General features: G+C 48.6%; 1 protein-coding gene across 1 annotated transcript in view; it reads left to right on the forward strand.

Annotated features, from left to right (window-relative positions):
• The first annotated feature begins 7,031 nt into the window (after window positions 1-7,031).
• The window catches only part of PODXL2 (podocalyxin like 2), a 43,414-nt gene continuing 27,583 nt past the window's right edge, over window positions 7,032-22,862 (forward strand). The window contains exons 1-2 of the mRNA XM_054036081.1: window positions 7,032-7,680; window positions 20,360-20,653. Of these exons, the coding sequence (XP_053892056.1) occupies window positions 7,635-7,680; window positions 20,360-20,653 (340 nt within the window). The 5' untranslated portion in view covers window positions 7,032-7,634. The remainder of the gene's footprint in view (window positions 7,681-20,359; window positions 20,654-22,862) is intronic.

A 22,862-nucleotide genomic window follows, 5' to 3' on the forward strand; every position in this document is an offset into this window, starting at 1 on the left:
TTGCATTGTCCAGCCCAGCTGTGCAGGACAATTCTTGAATCTATGGCCCTTGCTACAGCTGACATAGGGTCACTAGTGGAAGACCCCTACAGGTCAGGAACTCACATTTTACCCCCTTTGGGAAGTATCCACACTGTGGGTGTATCAGTACTAGGGATGTAAGTATTGTTTTAAAAAGTACATGTGTAAACTACACCTCTACCTCGAAATAACGCTGTCCGCGGGAGCCAAAAAATCTTACCGCGTTATAGGTGAAACCTTCGTTATATCGAACTTGCTTTGATCCGCCGGCGTGCGCAGCCCCGTCCCCTCAGAGCACTGCTTTACCACCTTATTTCCGAATTCATGTTATATCGGGTCACATTATATCAGAGTAGAGGGGTATTAATTATACTGGTTAACCGTTTAATCGTAAACACAATGGGGGTCTGGGGCTGCTGTCCGCCCCTGCACAAGGGGGTCTGGGGCTGCTGCCCAGCCCCACGCTGTAGGGGGGTTGGGGCTGCTGCCAATTTGTTCTAAACGTTAACTGCAATATATTAACGGTAAGACTAATACTTATTGGTTAACTGTTTAATATTTGACATCCCTAACAGAATAGAAGTGTGTGGGTGTAGGGAAGGGGGTTCCTCTCCAGTTCCTGTGGCACTCTGACTCTCCTCGCTAACACTGGCCTGAAGGCATATTCCTCCTCTTAAGATTGTCGCGCATCCAGGGTCCCTGGAGTGAACTCGGGCCCTCAGAAACAGCAGGTGGCTGGTCTGAGCTGGGACGGTGCACTGGGTGAAAACTGATGCTGCCTTGCCGGGAAGCGTACATGAGTAGACTGCAGCAAGGATGGCACTGCAGGGCTCAGTAGAAAGCACTCCGCTCCTCTCCGGAGTGTTTCCCTGGGAGCTGCTGCCTTCCCTAATAGGCTTCACTGAAAGTCACTGGGGTTAGCCAAGTTTGGGCACTCTGCTCCAAGCTGTAAAGGTTAAAACATTACATGAGCGTTCACCTCTGGAAACCTGCAGGTCTTGCGTGTAGCAAAGGATGGGAGAGGCCACTGCCCTGCTTGGATTTGTACTGAAATGCAGAATTACTTCGATATTGCTTCTAAGAAATACACAGGCAAGGTGGTGTCACTACAGTCTGCCAAGTCCCCTGCTGGGCCTTTGGCTGCTTGTGAATGCTGAGTCAGGCTGGCTTTGGGAGGGTCTCCAGTGTGACTTCAAAACACAATGAGTGAAAAGGGGAGGGTTTGCCCAGACTCTGATCCAGTGCAAGTTGACCCCCTTGTGTGTAAGCTTGGAGATGGAACAATGCGTCTGCATGCACTTTACAAAACAGCCATCTAGCCTCAGCCTCGCTTGGAGAACAATGCACAAGTGCCCAACCTAGGGGAGACCTGGATGAACTTGACTCTCTAGGCACAGAGAATGCTCTCTGGGTCTGGGTGAGCAGATGGCTGTAAGTAACCAGCTCCTTTCATAGGTGAAGAAGTATTGTGGATAGTTCCATAAAACTAATGGCACCTCAGTATCTACTCCAGTCTTGTAAGCTCTCCACTAGAAGTGTTACCCCTGTTATATGCAGAAAGGTTTAGCAGTTCAGTGTTAGCTTCTGCTTTCACCATGGCCCCAAAGCACCACCACCCAAACTCTCTCAAAGTTAATTGCATGCTGGATAGTAGACATGTCTAAGCATGCTTGTCAAATGACAGATGACAGCCAGCATTAGCAACTACAGCTGTAATGCAAAGGCTTTCACACAGTAAGGGGAAGATTAGAACATACAGTGCCTCTGGCCTAACAATGATTCAAAATCTTCCATGGCGAACCTGGGTTATAGCTGGGCAGAAGTTGGTTGCCCATCCCTCTGCATTTCCCCAGGGCTCCAGTGAATCAGCAGAGGTTCTTTCCCAGTGTAACTCCCCTTAGCACACTTAGATACCTGTGGCTTTGACTGTCTCTTGCACTGACGCTCCAACTGTCATCTTGGTGTCCTAGAGGAAGCCAAGCACCTGTGACTCAAATACAGGGGTAAAGGGGTGAAATTCTCAGGGCTGTGTTATACAGTGAGGTCAGCCTAGATGTAGACCATCTTCTATGCTACTTATCTTGAAGACTTTGTTATTGCGTGTCTCCTTCACACAAGCCCCAGTAAGTGTTGAAGCTGCATCTGTGGGAAGTAGATGCAAACCTCACATCCACAGTGATGTAAGAATAGAACCAGTACCTGCCCCTGCTTAGTACAAGTCACAAAATGTTTCACAGTATCCCAGCATTAGAAAGGCTAAGTCAGCAAAATAAATCTCTTATATAAATCTGTTCGGAAAGAGACATGCTCAAGTAAACTTCTGTGTGCTGCAACAGCACAAGATTAACTTTTTCCTTTAGAGAAGGGGTTAGTGCTGGGACAAAAGGGAAATAAATCCTCACCACTTCCTATTATGAGAAAAAGGATGGTCTTGTGGCTTAAAAAAAACAGACTGTGTGGCAGGACACTGGGTTGAATTCTCAGGTCTGCCACAACTTTCCTGTGTGACCTTGGCAAGCTCACTTAATCTCTCTATCTCTTCATTCTCCAACTGTAAAAGGAAGTTTCTTTCTCCCACTCTCTGTCTAGCCTGCTTAGATGGTAAAATCTTTGGGGCAGAAACTCTCTCTTACTACTGCATGTTTAGTGCCTAGCATGAGGTCCACTCGGTGCTTCTAGGTGCTACTGAAATACAAACAGTAAGTAGTTTGGTTTTTTTTGGTTTTTGGTTTTTTTTTTTTACTAAAATCCTTTGGTCTGTTACTAGTTAACACCTCTGATTGTTAATGCTGAAGTAATATTAAAACATCTCTCTACTCTTCACTATGGCAGTAGTTTACTTTTTGTTCAGCATGACAATGGTAACAGACTGGTTGGATTATCTGGCTTCTGACTGGTTTCACCTTCATGGTCTCAGATTAGATCAATGCTGCTTTGTTGGGCCCTAAAATCTCTTACCAGCATATTTTAAATTAATTTTTTAATTGAAGCTTTAAAACAAGTAACATTTGTTTTGTTCAGTGTATTTTATTTAACAGATCTAAGTCACGAAATTCTTCCCTCAGCTATTCACCCATTACTTCTGTCTACTGCCAGGGAAGTTGTATGCAAATATCTTGGGCCAAAACTTGACCCCAAATTTGGAACTGTAAAGCTATGCATGCTGTGACGAAGTGGGGGGTTTTCTTGTTTTCTGTGGGGTTTCAATGGTTTGCATGCGGAGGGGGTGGGACTCAGTTTCCCTGGGTGTTACTGGTTTAACGAGGTGAGGGGAGAGGGAGTTTGTTGTTACAGAGGACCGGAGAGGGAACTTGGGACCCCAACCAATGGCCGGGAGGATGGATACCGCAGCGACCGGTGACCTGGCGACCCGGAGGCCCAGCTGAGGAGACGCAGCCGGTTCTGGCCAGAGGGCGGACAATGGGCTGCAGAGTGAGGACTCAGTGACCTAATCAGCCAGTTCCAGCCAGAGGACAGAAGCGAGGAGAGGAGGCCCCAGTTTACAACCCTGTTGACCTGGAGAGAAGACAATGGACAGAGGCGGGGCCTGGGGCCGGTGATCTCAGATGCCCAGCTGGGAAGCAGGGGGGCTCTGGGCTGGAGAGGGGGAGCAGGCAGAGCCCACCTGGATGCAGAGAGACTGGGATGTGCTGGGCTGAGGGAGGCCAGGCCTGAGGCCCTGAGAGTTTCCTGTGCTGTGTTCAACTCTCAATAAACCCTCCTGTTTTATGCTGGCTGAGAGTCACTCCAGTCTAGAGAACAGGGTTGCATCAACCCCTTCGGGGGTGGAGACCCCGGGGGTCCAGAGCGAGTGGACTCCCTGAAGGGGCCCATGGCAGAGACAGACGTGCTAAGGCTCAGAGAGGTGCGGCTCCAGGAGGTGGAGGGGCCTGACCCCGAGAGAGAGTGGACCCCCGAGAAGGGCTGTCGCACTGAAAGGGGCACCCCCCACGGACCGCACGGGGCCACGAGTGGGCACGATCTGTGAGTCCGTGACACATGCTCATAAGAACAAGGCTGTATACTTAACTTGAAGCATGCAAAAAAATATATATATATCTTCAGTTTTCCACAGCAATGATGTACCTCAACACACCTGCATTAGAAGGAACTTGAAAGTAGGAAGAAAAGTGGAATTGACCTGACCAATTTTAGTGTTCCAACCTATGTGAAGGGCAGAAAGTGACAGGTAAAGACACTAATTAAAAAAAGGGGGTGGGGGAGACATTTGGATGCTCCCATTAACAATTTTCATCACAATTTTGGAGTTCACTTTGCCATAAAAAAAAAAGGATCCACAACACTGTAGTTGAATCACAAAACTCCTTTCACTACTGCTAGCCATTAACATCATTTGAGAACATCAACCACCTAGGAAGCTGAAGATCAAATAAGCAATTATATAAACCTTCACCTGTAGCATTGTCTAAATCTTCTTAGAGCAAAGTTCAGTTAACCACACTTGTCTACGGTTGTGTAGCTCAGGTGCTGAATATAAGTTCTGTATGCTATCTTAGGACTGGGCGTTTGCCCACCGCTGACAGCTATTTTTCCCCAGATTGGCAGAGTTGGCCTGGCTGCCTGAAGCTAGTGATGAATGGTGACATAGTCATTTCATTCTGTTTTAAAATGTGTTTTTCCCGCTTATGCTGCCTTTACACAGCTCAGTCTGAGACCAGCACACAAGTGCCAAAATAAGGGGCAATTTTCAGCCCATCCAGAGGCAGGAGTATCATGTCACTAGAAATTTTAAATAGGCATGTGCATTGCTCAATTAGTTTCCTCTGCCCATGTTATTTCTATAAGCCCAGGGCAGAGACCCCAAAACATAAAAGGATGTAGATCAGGACTTGGATCTGAATTGATGGGCTTTCTTTTATCACTATCAGTGAAATGAATGAAAATCTGGACCCAACATATAAATAAAGTTTGGGGTCTTGGAGGGAGGGGAGATATGTGGAGTTTGAAGGATTGCATTAACTCTTGTAATTTTCCCATACAGGAGGGGAACTGAATTACCCTGGGTTAATAATAAGGCTATCCATGTTTTAAAAATGCCTTGGTTCACTATTTGACCCTGACTAACAGTGAGCGCTGCAGGCTTTGCTACATGAAATCAGATTGCCTCATTTGATTGTTCTAAACAGAGCATGTCAAAAGCTGATAAGTATGTTTTGTGAAAAAAATTCCAAACGTTTTCATTTTAAAAAAAAGTTTGCAATTTTTTGGATGTTTTTCCCAGTGAAAAACAGAGAACCGTTTTTTGTTTGTTTGTTGTCAGCTTTAAACTTTGGTTGAAAAATCACAGAATGTAATAGAAAATGTTGATCAGCTCTAGTTGTAAATCTGTGCTGTTCACTTAATTCGTTGGCTTCATTCTCAAAATTATGGGATTAGGAACAAGGAATTGGGCCTTGTGTGCACCATTCCCCGATCTACCACTGACTCACTAGGTCACTTTCCTTGTTTTTGTGCTAATTTTCTACATCTATAAACTAGGTAATTAAAAGCCTCAGCAGCCCTTGTCATAATCTTCAAAGTGCATTTCACTTATTATGGAGAATAGTTTGTAGAGAGTTATTTATAAGTGACCTGATGCGTGTCTTGAGGAGCTTACACTTGAAATCAGACACACAAATATCCCTTCATGCATGGTACACCCCATGGTGAAAGGACTGCAGATTTGCCAACTCTTGTGATTTTATTGTTAATCTCATGCTATTGATAGTTGTTGTTTTTTTAATTTCATAAAGTCTTAGCTCCTGGAGTCATGTGATTATAAGAACCCCCACTTTCATTTTTTTAAAGTACATTTCTATCCCTCATAGCAGTGGTTCTCAACCATTCCAGACTACTGTACCCCTCTCAGGAATCTGATTTGTCTTGCATACCTCAAGCTTCACCTCACTTAAAAACTACTTGCTTACAAAATCAGACATAAAAATACAAAAGTGTCACAGCACACTATTACTGAAAAATTGCGGACTTTCTAATTTTTACCATATAATTATAAAATATATTTGATTAGAATATAAATATTGTACTTATATTTCAATGTGATACTTGAGCCTGTTTTTCACTTGTGAGCCTTGTCTGAAGCCCGAGCACCAGGCGGTGGGGCTGAAGCTTGTAATTTAGCTTTGCAGGGGCCCCCTGTGATGTTGGGCCCTGCCTGCTACCCCATAATGCCAGCCGTACACTTGCGATCCCTCTAAACCCGTCCTGTGACTCCCCTGGGGGCTGCAAACCAGAGGTGGAGAAACACAGATCTAGATGAGTTGAGTACCCCTGGAAGACCTCTGTGTACCCCTGGTGGAGAACCACTGCCTCATGGTATGGAGGTCATGGACCACAGTTTGAGAACCTCTGGACTAAGAGTTCCCATGTGAAAAATGTTGGGTTGATATCGTCTACAGCTGTTGCTTTCTTGGGTGGGGGAAGCGAATAATGTGTGCTTTGAGGACAGGCTCTTGTTTCACTGGGGGAAACATCTCCTTTGGAAATTTTCCACCAGCTCTGCTTCTATGTAGCGCTGGGCCCAGATCTGATGGTTTTACTGGGGGGAATCTGAACTCTGCAGCTAGGGCCCTGTCTCTATAATGGGTGGCTCAAACCCCAGCTTTGGAGTGTGCCAGTTTTTGTACCCACTGCCAGTGAAAAGTGCTATGTAAGAGCTCGATGATGATGATATTTGTAGCTCTGCCTTGTGCTGTTAATAGCACCTCCCTTCTCCCAGAAACAGCCTTTTGTGTGCACAAACGACAAGACGCTTTCCCCAGCAGGCAGCCTCTTAGCGGTGGTCTGGGAGCGCTTCTGCCGGAGAGCTTCTCATTGTAACACACGCAGCAGGGAGGGAGGGTAAACTCCCCCCAGCCAGAGCTCCTGCCTCCCACAGCGCCTGGCCCGCAGGCTGGTCGCTCGTGAGCGCCCTCAGCAGGGCACCGGCTGGGACTCCCTCTAGGACCCGGGGGAAGCTGATCCCGGGCAGTGGCCGGAATGCAGCCCCTGCGCAACGCGTGAGATGTATGAATTCGAATCCCACCTCTTGGGAACCTGGGGCATCCCGAGCAGCCGCCGCCGCAGCCATGGAGGCGGGGTGGAGGTTTGCCCTTAGAGGCTGCGGGAGACGGAGCAAAGCCACTGCAGCTGGCCACTAGGAGCAAGGCAGCCCCTGTGCACGCTCCGCGGGCCGGCCCCCTTTGCCCCGGCCCCCCTTGCCCCGGGAAGGAGGATGCACCGCACGCCGTGGCTTTGAGAGATTGGGCTGATTTTATGCAAGCATCAGACCTGGGCTGCGTCTGGCGGGGCGGATGCTGAGACTGCGGCTCTCGCCCAGCTTTGGGCTGGCTCCCTTTGTGCATTGATTGACCACTGAGCAGCTCCCCACCCCACCCCCTCCAGATCCCCTACCCTAGGGAGCCTGACAGCAGCAAGTCGAGCCCAGCGGGAGGAGGGGGTCGGAGGAAAGTTGCAGCTCAGCTGCTGGTGGTGGGGAGATGCAGGCTGAGGCTGACCTGCAGGGGAGAGAGGTGGTTGCTGTGTCCAGGAGGGGCAGAGCCCCGTGGGCAGCTGCAGAATCCAGGGCCAAGTGAAGAAGTGCAACGGACAGCACCATGAAGCTGCGGCTGCACCAGGCCCTGGCGGTGCTGCTGGCCTGGGGTGAGTGCCTTTGTTGCTTTGATTTTAAAGTGATTTGTTTGCGGGAGAGCTAATGAAATCGCGGGGAGAAGCTGACAATCCCAGCAGAGTTCTGTCCGTTGCAGAAGAGTTGCTAAGTTAAATCGGCTTGGACAAAGCCCTGGGAATAGGCTAGTGGGGTCGATCCTGTCTGGGGACCAGTGGGGTGGACTAGATAGGATTTCTCTATCACTAGGGAGCAAAGTCTTGGGGAATAGACCGTAGGGACCAAACTGGTTCGGGTCCCCAGCACCTGGCGAAGTAAATGGCACCTTCCCTCTTGTCCCTTCTGTTAGTAATTATTAAATAAAACAATAACTCGCTGGGTGTGAATGTGAACATCCAGGGAGAAAAGAAACCAAAACCACTCTGATCTGCCGGTCCTTCACCTCTAACAACCTAGGTAGCTCCCCAGAAGGGAACATGACTTGTTATTAGTGAGTAACTCCCCTCTTCTGTATGTTTCCCTGGAGTTTGAGTTATGTGTTGAATATTCAACGCAGTGCGCTCTTTACTTCTGTGCAGCTTTGAGATCTTTGCTGGGCAGCTTCTTCTCTCCCTAAACCATTATTTTTAGGGATATAAGATTAAGCTCACCCTTTCAAGTCTGGATTTTGGGACCCAAGTTTGGCTTCTATTCTTTTTCCTTCATTTGATTTTATGAAGGGTGCACGTCCACTCCAGGATAGTTGTAAGAATCATTTTATTATTACTATGCAGTGTGGGGATTTTTGGGGAGGGGGGAATCATTTGCTACTTGTATGTTCTAAAAGTTTATGTCTTAGGAAGAAGAATGTGTGTCAAGGCTGCTAAAAATGTCTTTGGGCAGGGAAGGTATATGCTACAATAAGCACTTGTCCAACTGAAGTAAACAAGGTGGTGTTATTATGGAGAGGATGGAAATAGCTCTGAATGTAGCATGCTTTCTGCATGCCATTCCTTGAGCTGGGATTCCTGCATGCTGTTGTTTTCCCCAAGGGGGCTGTAGAGATGCCACTATTTTGTGCTGCACAAAAACCATCTTTATTTATGGGCTTTTTCAGTTTACCAACTACTGTGAAGTTACCAAAATAAAAAGGAAGAGGGGACTAAATAGAAACAAGTCCACTGGCCCCAAAGATCCTAATCTTGAAATTTGGAGAAGGGGTGGGGCATTAATTAAAGCCGATTAAGCACATAAGTAATTATACTTAGACTAGTTATGAGGTCTGTGCTGCTATTTTTATATAATCTGCTTGGAGATGTTTTCAAACAAGGGGCCCCTCTCAAAGAACTCTGGGAAAGAGAGTTTTGCCTTTTAAAAGAAAATTCGTTTGAATTTTGGGGTAGTGCTGTGAAAACAGAACTTTGGAATGGAGCATTAGAAGTGTAAGCCTTCTTTGTCTGGGGTCATTTGATAGTAGCCAGGTTTGAAGGCATCTTATGCTGGATCTGGGAGCATCTCTCCCTGAGTGTAATGAAGGGCCAGTTTCATTAAAAGGGAGCTCGTTTGCACTAGATGATGCACTGCGGGCTCAGTAATATCCCACTTCCTGATGTCAGTCAAGGGTACACCCCCAAAACAGCCGAAGGAGAGCTATCAACTGTAAGTGCTTTGGGGCAGGAATTGTCTTTTGATTCTTTGTGTGCAGTGCCTAGCACAATGAGTCCTGGACGCCTGGTTGAGGTCTCGTGGCATTACAATAACAGAAAGAATATCTTTTTTTTAAATAATAAGGAGGTAAGAAGTTATAGGACAGGAAGGATCAGAGGGCCTATTTAGGGGACTAGTACCAACTCCCACCATGGTGCTGAATCATCAGTGGTGTCCCAACTGCAAATACTTGTGGTTTCTTCCTGCCCCCATAGTGGGTGGACATCCCATCACTTAATACATTTCAAACCAAGCTGCACCAGTCATATGAGAATGTGCTGTAAGGAACCTTCCCGCTCTGTGTGAAGGGAGATAGACAAGCTGCAACCTAACAGTTCTTCTGCGTCTCTGATTTCTGATTCAGCTGTTTACCTCTGTGTGCTGGCACTCTGATTTGCAAATACAGCTCAGAGTGCATCGCGGAGTGAGTGTGGAGCCCTGTACCACCAGAGATTCAGCGGTATCCCTAGTACTCTTAGCATCTTAAACCAGCAGAGCTCTGATGTGGGGGTAGGGGTAAATGGGCAAATCTTTGCTGGTTGGCTGACTATGCAGCCCACCCCAGTTTATGGAGCGATACTCATGGTGATCCAGAAGTGATTATGTACCCTTTTGTCCCCATCCCAAGTTGGTGAGATGATAGTGGGGCAAAACTGGGAAAGAGGGGACCACCAGTGAGGTTATATGGTGGGGTGGGGAACTCAGAAACAAAATGTGGTTTAAATTATGCCACCAGAGTGTGTCTTTGTTAGGAGGAGGAGGGATCCAGTGTCTACCCCTCTTTCCACTGGGGTCATCCAACTGTTACAGGATCAGGTCTCAGCCCATCTCCTAGTGAAAAGTTCTCTATAGCATAGAAAGCCACCACAGCTGGGACCTCCCTGTTGTGCATATCTGCAGGAGACCCCAGCAGTGAATGAGGATGGAGACAATGACCTTGTCCTTGGGAGGTGAGGTGGGGAGGTCCCTGGAGTGGAGCAGTACGTATGTGGGATGGTTGCCCTGCTGCTTCCCAGGCTGTAACTGGTCTATGCATTTAAGCTGTCTTTTGGGCTGTAAAGCCAGCAACTTTCACCAACACTAACTTCACAATTATTATTTTAAAGCTACGTTGGTTACACAGACAGGCCCTTGGTTGGTGGCGTTAAACGACGTCTGGGAGCTACCGGAGTTGGGCTACATCATACCAATATCAGGTGGAGGTGCATAGACCGGCGAAACCTTCCAAGTTTCATTTCAACTTCTGGAAGGGCCTCTCTTTCTGCTGAGATGCAGCTTTGTAACTTTAGAGTGATTCTCCAGCTGACAGCGACAAAAAGGGGTTTGGTCCTTAGAACTCTCCCGATTGTTTCCCTCTAACAGCACCTAGATAGTATGGGGATGGGAGGAGATGCTGAGATGGGCACAACTTAGTACCAGCTGAATCCTTAGGCTAGTGAAACTGGTGTTGTGGGGGGTCAGTGGGTGAACTCATTAGCCAGCTGCCTCTAGAAACCTGGATTCTTACTTAGTGTAGAGGTCACAAGTGAAGAATGAGGAGTCTGCAGTGAGTCTACATTGCAAAACCAGCGCATAGTTTTTCATGACTGGCAGTCCCAGCTGAGGAGAGGTTCAGGTCTGGGATAACTGGGGGTGATGCAGGACAGGAATGAGGTGTAGCAGGGGAGTCCCTGGACTGGAATAGAACGGGAGGCTGCAGGTCAGGAACAAGGTGCATTGATGGAGCTTCAGCTTGAGACTCCAGGACTGAAATACTATCTGCTACAGATTGTGTTTAAGGTACACTGGCCGAGCTCTGGGACGGTGGCAGGTCAGAATTGAGGTCCACTGTCAGATCTGGCAGGTAGTCAGCATGCCATTTGCCTGAGCATTGCCTTACTCTAGCCAGTTATCTAAGACCTTTGCTTTCATGAGGTTAAGAGAAAAATATCTCCCTCCTCCTCCCCATATCACCCCAGGTGTCTGTCTGCATGTGGCTGTGTGAGTGCCAGGCTCTATTAGATAATTCTTTCCTCTGCGTCTGTCCGCTTAGACAATTCCTCGTTAGTACTGTATAAATGAACCCATGCCTAGGGAGCATAAATCAGGATGGATGAAAATTCCCTGCAGTCAATTTTTCCTTTGCCTCTTCAGTAACATAAGGAAATGTTCACTTAATTATAGGCATCAGGGGTTGAAATAATTACATGGAGCCCTCGAAGGGAAGCTCCAGGCGACAGGCTACAGATCAGAACACATAAAAGTTTTCCCTCTGCTCAGAGTGGGAAGCAGCTCTAGAGTTTTGTGGGTAAAATAAGCCAACGGTAGCAACAAAGCAGGCTAGACTGCAGAGTACAGTGTAAGGGGGTGAAGGTGCACTGAGTCCTGCTGCTGGCGACCGTGTGAATTTGCTGCCAGTTCTCATTGGTTATTTAAACACGTAATCCCAAAAGAATGGAGACAAGCTATTTGTCACCCGCACGAGTGCGGCCTGGGCAGAGGCACAACGGAGGCAAAGCAAACACATGCAGCCATTTGTTTATGGGGTAGGGATGCTGGCAAGGCAGTTGTGCCCTGCTTAGCTAGGATCAGACCCGTGCTGTTCACGTCCCTGGTTAAATCCAGTTGTTGGCAGGATTCAGGCATGGATTCCTTGGTGGGGGGAGAGAGATTGTGTGTGTGTGTGAGAGAGAGAGAGAGAGAGAGAGAGAGATGTTCGAGCTCTCCCTCAACATGACAATTACAACCAAGCCTGGTTACACTACTGTCTTGGTTTGCTCCTGTCAATGTTGTAGTCTAGCGTGGAACGAACAGTGTTTTAAATGGTGTCCCCAAGCTACGCTGAACCCTTGAACATGTCCAGAGGTTTAGCCCAGTTAAGGAATATGGATGAGGTCCTGACTAAACTACAGCATGAAACTGTTGAAATTGGATTCTGTGGCTTGGATATAAATATAGTAGAGGGGCCCAAACCAGTGCATCATCTAACAGAAGGAAGCCTTGGAAGACCCTTTGTTAAGCACGGGCTGGAACTGAATTTAACTGCTGTGTTTAAGCTTAGTTGTGGCAAAATCAGTGTAAACACCATTTGGCTGACTGTGCTGATGGGGCCTCTAGCATAGTTTGGCTAGCGTGTTTCTTAGAAACCTGTTCCTCTGTGCTTTGGTCAGGGAGCCCTGGCTCTGCAACAGCTGTGCTGTTGGAGCCAATAATGCAACTTTGTTTGGTACACCACAGATCATATAACACTTGGAGGGGTTATGCTGTAACTGTGAGAAAAAATAAGAGGCCAGGACAAAGAGAGATTTTTCAGTGGATAGTGGAAATGCCCTGGAATGGTGATGGAGCAGAAGGATCTGTGGGCTTTCTCAGACAGCGGGAGGTGCAGAAGGAAGATGGTGGAAAGGCAGCTACTAGAAGAATGGAAGGAGCAGGAAGGGGGAAGGAAACCAGGTCTGTGAGGATTTGAAAACAAGGAGAGAAGTCCTGATCTAGATCCTGGAATGAATGGGGTGGGGGAGGGAGGCGAGGCGGGTTTGTTCGATGCTGGTGGATGGGATCAGTTTTCGCTGTATGTGTGAGGAGGCATTGGGCAATGGTCTGCTCAGCATCAGTGACACATGCTGATGATGGGCGCATTCCCTACCTTTCATAGTTGGTCAGTGTTAAGGACCTGGCTTTTCAGAAGGGCTGTGCGTCTGTGTTGCGGATTGAAAATTGCAACCAGTTGAGGTCAATGGGAGCTGGGGGCGGGGAGGGTCCTCAGCAACTTTGAAAATGAGCCCCCAAGATCAGGGCCGCTTGGTTCTGAGGCGAGGTAGCCTCTGCCCAAGGAGAGGCAATTTACAGCAGTGCCTGAGCAGAACCAGTTGCCACGTGTAGGCCTAGATTCTCTCCTGCATCCTCCCTGAAACAGCAGTGGCGCTACCTTCTGGTGTGCACTTCTTTGTTAACTGCGGTGCCCCCTCCCCCAAATCCCTCCCAGCATTCCAAGGTCGTCTTAGAACAAGAGCACCCGTCTTGCTTGGTTTGGTGGCTCTGGTGTCTTGGTTTGGTGGCTCTGGTGTGGAAAAGGAGCATGGTGGTACAGATTTACCCCTTCCCATAGAGCTCCTGCATCCTCTATAACCTCCCCGCAAAGAACTCTCCAACCACAAAGACCTGTTAGGCCACATCTTGCTCATCCTTCTCCACTCAATGGAGAATTGTTCCCATGATGGGTCATTAAACTACCACCACCCCGGCCTCCCCACACACATACATCCATCGCAATAGTCCAGAAAACATACTGGAGTCCAGGGAAGATAAGTGTGTTAGAGAGAGCCCTTGGTAAGGCACCTGTGTGCTTACCCCTTGGACTGTGCCAGAGATATGCCAGCCTTCAAGCTGTGTTTTCCGAAACCCTAATTAGAAGTGATAGCTCCCCATGGCTTCCTAATCCAGCATTCAATTTAAAATGTTCCACTAGTAAATGAGAGCGACACAGCAAGGGGGAGGGATAGAGTGAGGGGGGGAGGCAGGGAATCTTGTAGGGGGAAGGAGCAGGGGTCAGATAATCTGTAACAATGAGCACACATCAGGCCGATTAACTCTGGCTGGGGTCTGAGCCTCTCGTATGTTTCTTAGTGCAAGTCACTGAGTTTCCGTGGGGCTGCTGCTGATGCAGATGATAGAGGGGAGCATCTGAGAGTAGCGTCACGTTCCTTCTCCTTCTCTTCCTCCACCATCAGTACCTGGGATCAGAATGATCCTTGTGATTTCTCAGTTAGTTTTCATTCTGTGTTTCACGCTGCTTTAAAGAACCCAGATAATAGCTGGGCACTGAGCAGAGACAATAGTTGGTTGACATTGTAAGTTTTAGCCTTAATTCCAGATCCGTTTCCTTCCTCAGCTCCCTGTGCCCACACCTCCCTCCTCTCTTAATGCCCTTGGGCCTCGCTCCCTCAGCTATTCCAGACTACACAGTGTTTTTGGATTGGAGGGGGAGGGGACATCGCTGGCAGATGCTTCCCTCCACCAGTCATTGTGCTCCTGTCCTAACTGATTATCAGTAAGTGACCCTTTCCTGACCCGGCTACCCTGGTAAATAACATTTGCTGGGCAAACCCTTGGACCTGTTTGGGGTAAAGCTTGAAATGGAAGCCGGACAGCAGCAGGACCAAACACGGCTGGAGCCCTGAATACTTCATTTTCCTTCACTGTGTCATGGCTGCCCCCTTTCTGGTTGGGGACAACTTGAGACCCTCCTGACCCTCTGTGGTGCCTGTCACACACCCAGTTGGGAGGCTATGGTACAGAATCTGCCAGTCAGAGACATGCCCCTATTGAAGAAACTGGCTAACACTCCCCACTCGATCTCTTCTGCAGTCATGGTGTTTTGTTTGCTTGTGTGTGTTGTTCTCCTATCAGTTGATCTATATTTAAAGTACCGTGTCAGAAAACTGACACCAAATGGAAATCATTTGTTCCCCCTTTGCTCTCCAAAGGAGTCTGGCTTAGGAACAGCCTTGTTGGGTGTTGGATCTCCACTCCAGCCATTGTCCATTTCCTTCAAGGTATGCTCCTGCCTCTGCTTTGAGTCATCCATTGCCTGTCTTGACAACTGCCATGGGTCTCCCTATGAGGCACTTGGGAGAATGTGAGGGGTGTGTCAATAAAGATTCCAAAGAGACATCCTGGGCCTGATTCTCCAGGCCCCTGCCCCTTGTGTTGCCCCTTTCATCTGTGCAAAGTGGATGTAAGACATTCCCATGCATGTGAGTGAGGTGGTTGCATTTTATACTTACTATGCGCAAGTGTAAATGAATACAAGAAATGCAGGATAGCAGAGAACTAGGCTGCGAGTGTGTGCCAGGGCTGGGAGGTGTCCTGAGTCCCATTCCTCCATCTAACCCCTCTGTGACACTATTACAAAAGTAAACACCCTGCAACAGACCCGGAGCTTTCCCAGGGACTAAAGCAACTACTTGGTCTTTCACCTGATGCTGGATGAAGTCACTTCTCTCGCTGCCATGCTCTCTGACAGACCCAGAGGCGCACTTGCATTTGGCAGATGTCCCTAGAGAGAGTGGGTGGTGCCCACAGGAACCATCTCTGCTGACAACTCACTGCAGAGTTTGGGACAGAGTAATTTCATCTTGCGCTGAGGGTAGTGGAACTCTGGGCTCAGCAGAATTTGATTTTTATTATTTGGTAAATTCCACAGTTAAGATCAGTGATAACAATTGGAAGAAAAGGTTAAAAATAAACAATGCTAATACATTTTCACAGTTTCACAGCAGAGCTATGGGGAGCTCCTTGCATGGATGCAGAGCCATGACAGCAGGGTCGCAGGGGGCTCGCTGTGGGGCTGGTGACACCAGATCCCTGCAAGTGCAAGTTTCAGAGCAGGCTGTGGCCCTGGTGGGGCAGAGCAGAAACCCTCCCTGCCTAGGACTGTGAGGAGGAGGACAAGTCCCTGGCCATGAGGGAGACCACCCTATCACTGAACGGCTCCGGCGCAGGGACAGCCCTGCACTCCTAGCTGTTTAATGAGTAAATGGGGCCGTGACAGTGGGGCTGCAGAGGGCCCCCTGTGTGGCCACGGGACCCGGATACCAGATCCCTGAGGGCACCAAATGCAAGGGAGGCTGCACTTGCTGGCTGCTGTCGATGGATGTTTTGTTCATTGATTTCTGTGTAGGGTGACCATATCTCCCATTTTGGCCAGGACAGTCCCCTTTTTTAGCCCTGTCCCGGCCGTCCCGACTTTTTTGGCAAAACTGGGCATTTGTCCTGTTTGCGCTTGCCAATTGATCATCCTGCACAGTTTTGCCAAAAAAGTGGGGTGCAACCCCTAGCAGGGAGTGGAGGAACATGCGGGGGAGAGTGGAGCAAGCAGCAATGCCAGCCCTGCACAGGAGGGAGGGCTCAGGAGAGCGGGCGGTGGGGGTGCTCGGGCCGGTCTCGTACGCGGGAAGGGGGAGAGGGAGGCCTCAGGCTGGCCCAGGGTGGGTGGCAGGGAGACTCCAGCCAGCCGTGCGGGCATGTGGCAGGAGGGTTCAGGAAGGGGAGGGGGACCTCAGGCCGGCCCCACGTGGGTGGCAAGGAGGGCTGGGAGGAGGCTCATGCGGGGGCAGGGGGCCTCAGGCTGGCCCTGTGCAGTGTCCCGTTTTCCCTTTGAGAAAATAGTCACCCTATTTCTGTGTGTCAGATAAAGTCGATGTTTACCAACTACTGATGATTTCAATCAAATCCTGCCCAGCCTAGTTATAGCCACCTAGTGGGGAAGGTCCAAGAATGTCTATCTGCCACCACCATTTTGCTATAGCAAAAGTAATGGGGAAGGGTGGAAATGCTCTACTCCAAATAAATAGCAGCCATTTTTGTGGGACCTATGGAAAAAAGGAGCTGTGCTTTCCTCCTCTTGGTATTGCCCCAGCAAACCACGTGTGTACCAGGCTAGAACTTCCTGGGCATTAGAGATACCAAGGGTGGCCTTGTGGTTAAGGCAGTGCGTGGGAATTCAGAAGATCAGGGTACCTTTCCCAGTTCTGCCACAGACTCACTGCATTACCTTGGGCATGTTGTTGCACCTCTGCTCCCTCACCTCTATAACTGGGAAAATAACACTCCCTTTCTCCCACTCTGTGACTGTCTTGTCCATTTGGATTGTTAGCTCTTTGGGGCAGGGATTGTTTTTTACTGTGTGTGTGTACAGCTCCTAGCACAGTGGGATACCCTTCTCAGCTGAGGCCTGAAGGTGCTACTCTAATACACATAATAAATTACCAGCTGTTTTTGCATGACAGCAAGAAAATCCTGAACAAAATTGTGTCAGTTTAAGCTCTTTAGAAGGGGAGAGCACTCCAGTAGAACTGAACCCGTGAAGTCATTGCCTGTCAGGGACTATCCCATGTCTGGGCTTGTGCTGCAAAGCTCAGGATGTCTCAGTCCCATTGAGTGACTCAGCCACATGCCGATGAGTTTGCCCATCCCTTGGGATGCCTGGAAAAGTATCTCCACTGGCTGCATTATGCTGCAGTAGCTTTCCTTTCCATAATGCAGTTGCTTCTATCATAGTTTCTTTCCATTTATCTGTGCTGGGCTGAGCTGATCTTGTCTTAGATCAATAGAACAAAATTAGCAAAACCAAGCAGCGCTTGGGGACAGGTGGGGGGAGAGAATAAATATTTCCTACATCAGTAGTGAAAAGACTCTTGAGGCCAAACACAGGCAGCATGCTTGAGAAATGCAGCCTGTCATTCCCAAGTTTCCCAGCAACAATGGCAAGTGTTTTCATTCTAGAGCTCTGTACAGGAGTGGGAGGGGTGGTCTGAGCACTCAACTGGGCAAGTCACCTGTGTTTCTAGGAGCTCCTTAAATCAAAGTACAGAGCCTCATTAGCTAGTAAATGATTCTGGGCTTCATTGATCCCCTGTGCACTAGATGGGTATTCATATAGCACTGGCTAAAGGCCCAGAGTCCTGTCCCAGGATGCACTGGGCTCAGTGGATGGAATTTGGGGCAGGACTGGCCTTGTCTTTGGTTGTTCCAGAGATCTGATCTGGAGTCTAGAGGGAATATCCCCAAGTGATACATCCTCTGTGCCTCAGATTCCCTGTAAGTAAATGGGGATAATACTTAACCACTTCCCAAAGCTCTAGTGATGATTAATTAACTAGATGGTTGTGAAGTGCATGGAACATGACCATCACTATAGACAGGCTGAGTCTGTATTTAAAAGTATGAAAGAGAAACTGACAAGGTCCCATGTTGGATATGTTCTTCTACCCTAAATCTGAGAGCATCTCGGTCCCTGTGTACAGTGCCCCCACAAAATCTTTGTTCCATGTAGGTACAGTGAATGGCAGTTAGCTCTCCACTCCCCAGGTGTTTCAAAATAGAAGGGTCGCTCATTCAGTTACGGGGAAGAGCCCCTTGCCTCTGTTCCTATAGGGAAGAGCTGAGCTTCTGTAGAGGGCTGTAGCAGTGAGCGAGAGAGCTGTATAAGGCTCATGTGAGTGAGTTGAATTATATGTGTAACATGCCCCTGTACAACGTAGTGTGCTCCTAGGAGAGAGAGAGAGAGAGTGTCAGTGTCAGTGAGTCAGACCTGGGGTGAAATCCTGGCCCTGTTGAAGTCAATGGAAAAACTCCGATAGACTTCAGTGGAGCCAGGATTTTACCCCGAGTGTTTAAAATTCTGCCTCCTCTCCAGGAAGGGTGTTTAACAAGAATTCAGGGTTTGTCGATCGATTTCAGCCTGCAAGGCAGGACATCCCCTTATTATTTATTTATTTAGTCATTGACCACAGTGTGCCACAGGCCCTGCAGACAAATGAAAACAGCCATGTTCCCTTCCCTGAATACCTCCCAGTCTAATGGTAGTTGCAGCACAGCAGATGATACAAGCAATTGGGGTGGGGAAAAGGAAGGGGAGGGTTACAATCATAAGGTCATGCAGTTACTTTGGTTTGCTGTATACATCTCCTGGGGATCCACCAGTAGAGGTATATACACATGCAGAGGATGTATCTCTCTCACCCCCACAGAGTAAATAATGACTGGTATCTTCTCTAACCTGATGTGATGAAGGTAGTTATCTCATATTCAGAGTATTGGGCACTTCTTAGCCTGGTTAGGAGATTCCACCGACACCGAGTCCCTTCAGGACAAATGGAATTTTTAAGGTTCCAGGACTGCAGGTTTATATCTGACCGAAGATGCTTCTGTGCTTAATAAAGAGCAGGCAGGGGCACACTTTGGTGGGGCTGGGCAGTAAGTGAATGCATTAACAGAACTGTTCCCTCGAGAGGGTGGCTTAGCAGGGTAAGCCCTAGGTTGGTAATGTCTAGAACCACAGGTTCAACACTGCCTGGGTCAGCTCAGCCATTCATCCTTCTCATAAATAACTGAGCTTCGTGCAGTTGAGGGAAGATCGTAAAACTGTCAGTCTCTGTAACATGCACCAAGATGCCCTGGCTTAAGTTGGAGCCTTTGGATAAACTGTTCCCTCCCCATCCTTCCCGCTGTTCAAAGTGGTGACGCAACCTGCCCTAGAGGTGGTACATTTCAGAGGTGCTGTCTCTGTACAGCATAGGAAGCCGTTTGAGACAGAGGACCCTCTAGGGATATAACATATGGTGGTATTATTTAGAAAATGGGTAGGACTGCAGAAGCAATATAGTTTGTGTTTCCAACCTGTCTAGGTTATCAGACAACCACCACATGGGGCTCTGAACTTGATGGCTGCATCAGCCTCTCTTCAGATCCATTGGCCCAAGACAAACTGCGTTGCATTTTTATCCCTTCCCTGCTTATTTGTCATTTAGCATAAAACTGACTTAAAACGAATGTAGAAAAACCAGACACACAAGCTCCCAGAACATGAGCCTTCTTATGGGCTGAGGATTTTAAATGTTGCCACTGCATTCATGCAGTGTAGTCGTAGCCATGTTGGTCCCAGGATATTGGAGAGACAGGGTGGGCGAGGTAATATCTGTTATTGGACCAATGTCTGTTGGTGAAAGAGACAAGCTTTTGAGCCACACAGAGTCTTCTTTGGGTCCACTGCAGTCAGGCAACTTTGGCCCCAGCCACATTGCGTCTGATAAATTCAGTGGGGCCAGATCCTCAGCTGAGGTAGATCGGCCTAGTTCCCTTGAAGTCCATGGAGCTGTGCTGGGGTAAGTGCCTGGGGCACCACTGACCTCAGCAGAGTGACACTGCTCTACACTAGCTGAGTCCGGAGGTGAACTTCTATCTGTGTAGCTTCTTGTGTATGTTTCTTAAACAGCCATGATTGTTTTTGTCCTAAGCTAACAGTGCCCTCAGCCTGAGGGGGGAGAGGGGGCTATTTCAGAGACTGCATCAGGAAGCTAGATGGGCTGATGTGGTTTGACAGGAGGCAGGTTACTGGGTTAGATGGTCTTGTTGGTCTGACCCAGTACAGCTGTGTCTGGAGCAACAGAACCTGTGGTGAGATCAAAACCCGTGTCTCATTTCATCAGTTCCCACTACTGCCTCTCACTCTGTTATTCTGACATGGGTCTCCCTGTCATTGTGTAGGGACCTTGTGCCTCTGCCTTGTTTCATCAGAGGAGCCCACCGCTGAGGGTCTCACCTCAACCTCCTTGGTGGAGTTTACAATGATGTCCCATCTGGAGCTACTGGATTCCAGCGAGCAAAGCAACCCAGAGGCCACGGAGCCTGACCCCGTCCTCAGTGCCCTGCATGCCTCCGCGGGATCAGGCTTTGCTAGTGAGGAGAATGAGGAGTCCAAGATCCTACAGCCCCCCCAGTACTTCTGGGAAGATGGGGGAGATCTCAACGATTCCAGCCTGGATCTGGGACCAGCAACAGGTAGGTTATTTTTATCCCTTTCTTCCCTTCCTTCCTCTGGGGGAGACTCTGTTCTCCTCCCTTGACATGATTCTTGCTAAGAGGAGCTGGGATTAAGCATCAACTCTGTTATCTCACCTCAGTATCTGATGTGTCCCTAGGGAACCCTGGGCATGGGCGGATATTAAAAAACAAGGTGTGAGGAAAGAATCACTTTTATCTCTGTCTCTTGCTCACCTCATCCTCCCCCTTCCTGTCTCTGTCTCTTATTCTCCCTTCAACCACCTTTCTCTCTTTTCCCTTGCAACTGTGAACTAAACTAAGTGCAATCCAGTCCTCTGAGCATAAGCCTTGAGGAATCCAGGCAGGGCCCTGGGTTTGAGGCCCAGCTGAACTCACTAGGCCCAATTCTAAGCCTTGACTTCAGTAGTAGTTTGGCCAGAGTATGGGCTGGCTGTGTCCTGTCAAGTAACTCAACCAACTTTCTTGGGCAGCCTGTCAGGCTAGCTGGAAAACTGGGACAAAAAGCAAGGACCCTCTGACTGTAACTGGGTGCCATGTCTGATCTGAAGTTCCTCTGGAGAATGTAATATACACAGTCTCTCCCACTTACCCCCATACCAGACCCACTGGAACCCACTGCCGTGCCTGGGCTAAGCCTCCCCTGGAGAACATAAATCTATACACGCCCCCGCCTTCCTTCCAGGCCCACTGGAACCCACTGCTGTATCCAAGCTGAGCTTCCTCTCTGTTGACATTACAAAAATCAAGTTGAAACTAACCTGCCTGTGTTTGTCTATGTAAACATGGCTCCTACTTTAGCCCCCTCCTCAATCTCCCTGAGCTTCTTAGCAGAAGACGACTTAACTTTTGAGACGCCCACTGGGAGAGGGACGGGATAGGGAGGGGGAGTGTTTTGCAGGCTTTCCTATAGCTTATGAGATTATCCCACATGATCCTGCTCTAAATTCCAGGCTGGGTATGTTTAAATACAGTGCAGGAGACTGACCTTCAGCCCCCCCACCACATCCTGTGTCGTCAACTCTTTCTCAGTAGGCACTTTCCTGGCTTGATTGAGGTCTGGAATTAGAAAGCTGAAGTCTTTCTAGTCTTCTCTTTGCACTGATTCCTCTGACCTTAAAAAGACGTGCGCTTCTACTGGGATGAGCGTGGAGCAAGCAGCAGCAGCAATCTAATTGACAGTGGTAAATACACATTTGTGCCAGTACACACACGTGCTCATACTCTTGCTCCTGCATGCACTGTACTCGACTGTATGCTCCTTGGGGCATGGATGTCATTGTCTTAGGACTTGAAATCACCATGGTCACTAATTGTGCTCTGTACACATCCTAGGCCTAGTCTTCACTTACCGGCTGGTCCGGCGGCACGCCATCGATGTTCTGGGATCGATTTATCGCGTCTGGTTAAGACGCGATAAATCGATCCCGGAAGTGCTCACAGTCGGCGCCGGTACTCCAGCTCGCCGAGAGGAGTACGTGGCATTGACGGGGGGAGACTTCCTGCCGCGTCTGGACCGCGGTAAGTTCGGACTAAGGTACTTCGAATTCAGCTACGTTATTAACGTAGCTGAATTTGCGTACCTTAGTCCGATTTGGGGACTTAGTGGGGACCAGGCCCTAGTCTCACACATGGTGACACACACAGAGTCACAGGCACTCCTACACATCACACACTGTACATGTACACTCCCCCTCTGACACTCATGGATCATGCAGATGCTCCTCAGGCACTTGTGCTCATGGTGAGATACACAAACGTTTACACTCCACCGCCCCATCTCTTGTATGCTCAGCCCCCAGCCTCTCACATGTATAGAGAACACGCTTCGTTGTCACTCAGAAGCACTTTCACACATGTGTAAGCACGCACAATAGCTTCACACACACACACACACACACACACACACACACACACACACACCCCTCACATCCCCATTGGCTTTTGTATATCTAGCCAAAGAATCTCACCTCCTCATCACACTTGCACATTAACAGCAATAAACACAGAGCACCAAAAACAGCCTCATCCCATGCACACACTCATCATGCAGAGCACACCCCCTCTTCCCACTCTCGCACACAGAGTCTCTCACACGCTCTCTCTTTGCTCTTCTTTACACACACACGTCCTTATCGACTCACCACCAAACAGCTGCAGTACTTCTGAGGGCTGGCCTTCTGCCAGCCACTGCTCTGTGCAGCTCGCA

Source organism: Malaclemys terrapin, chromosome 7 (assembly GCF_027887155.1).
Source record: "Malaclemys terrapin pileata isolate rMalTer1 chromosome 7, rMalTer1.hap1, whole genome shotgun sequence".
NCBI classification, from domain to species: Eukaryota; Metazoa; Chordata; order Testudines; family Emydidae; genus Malaclemys; species Malaclemys terrapin.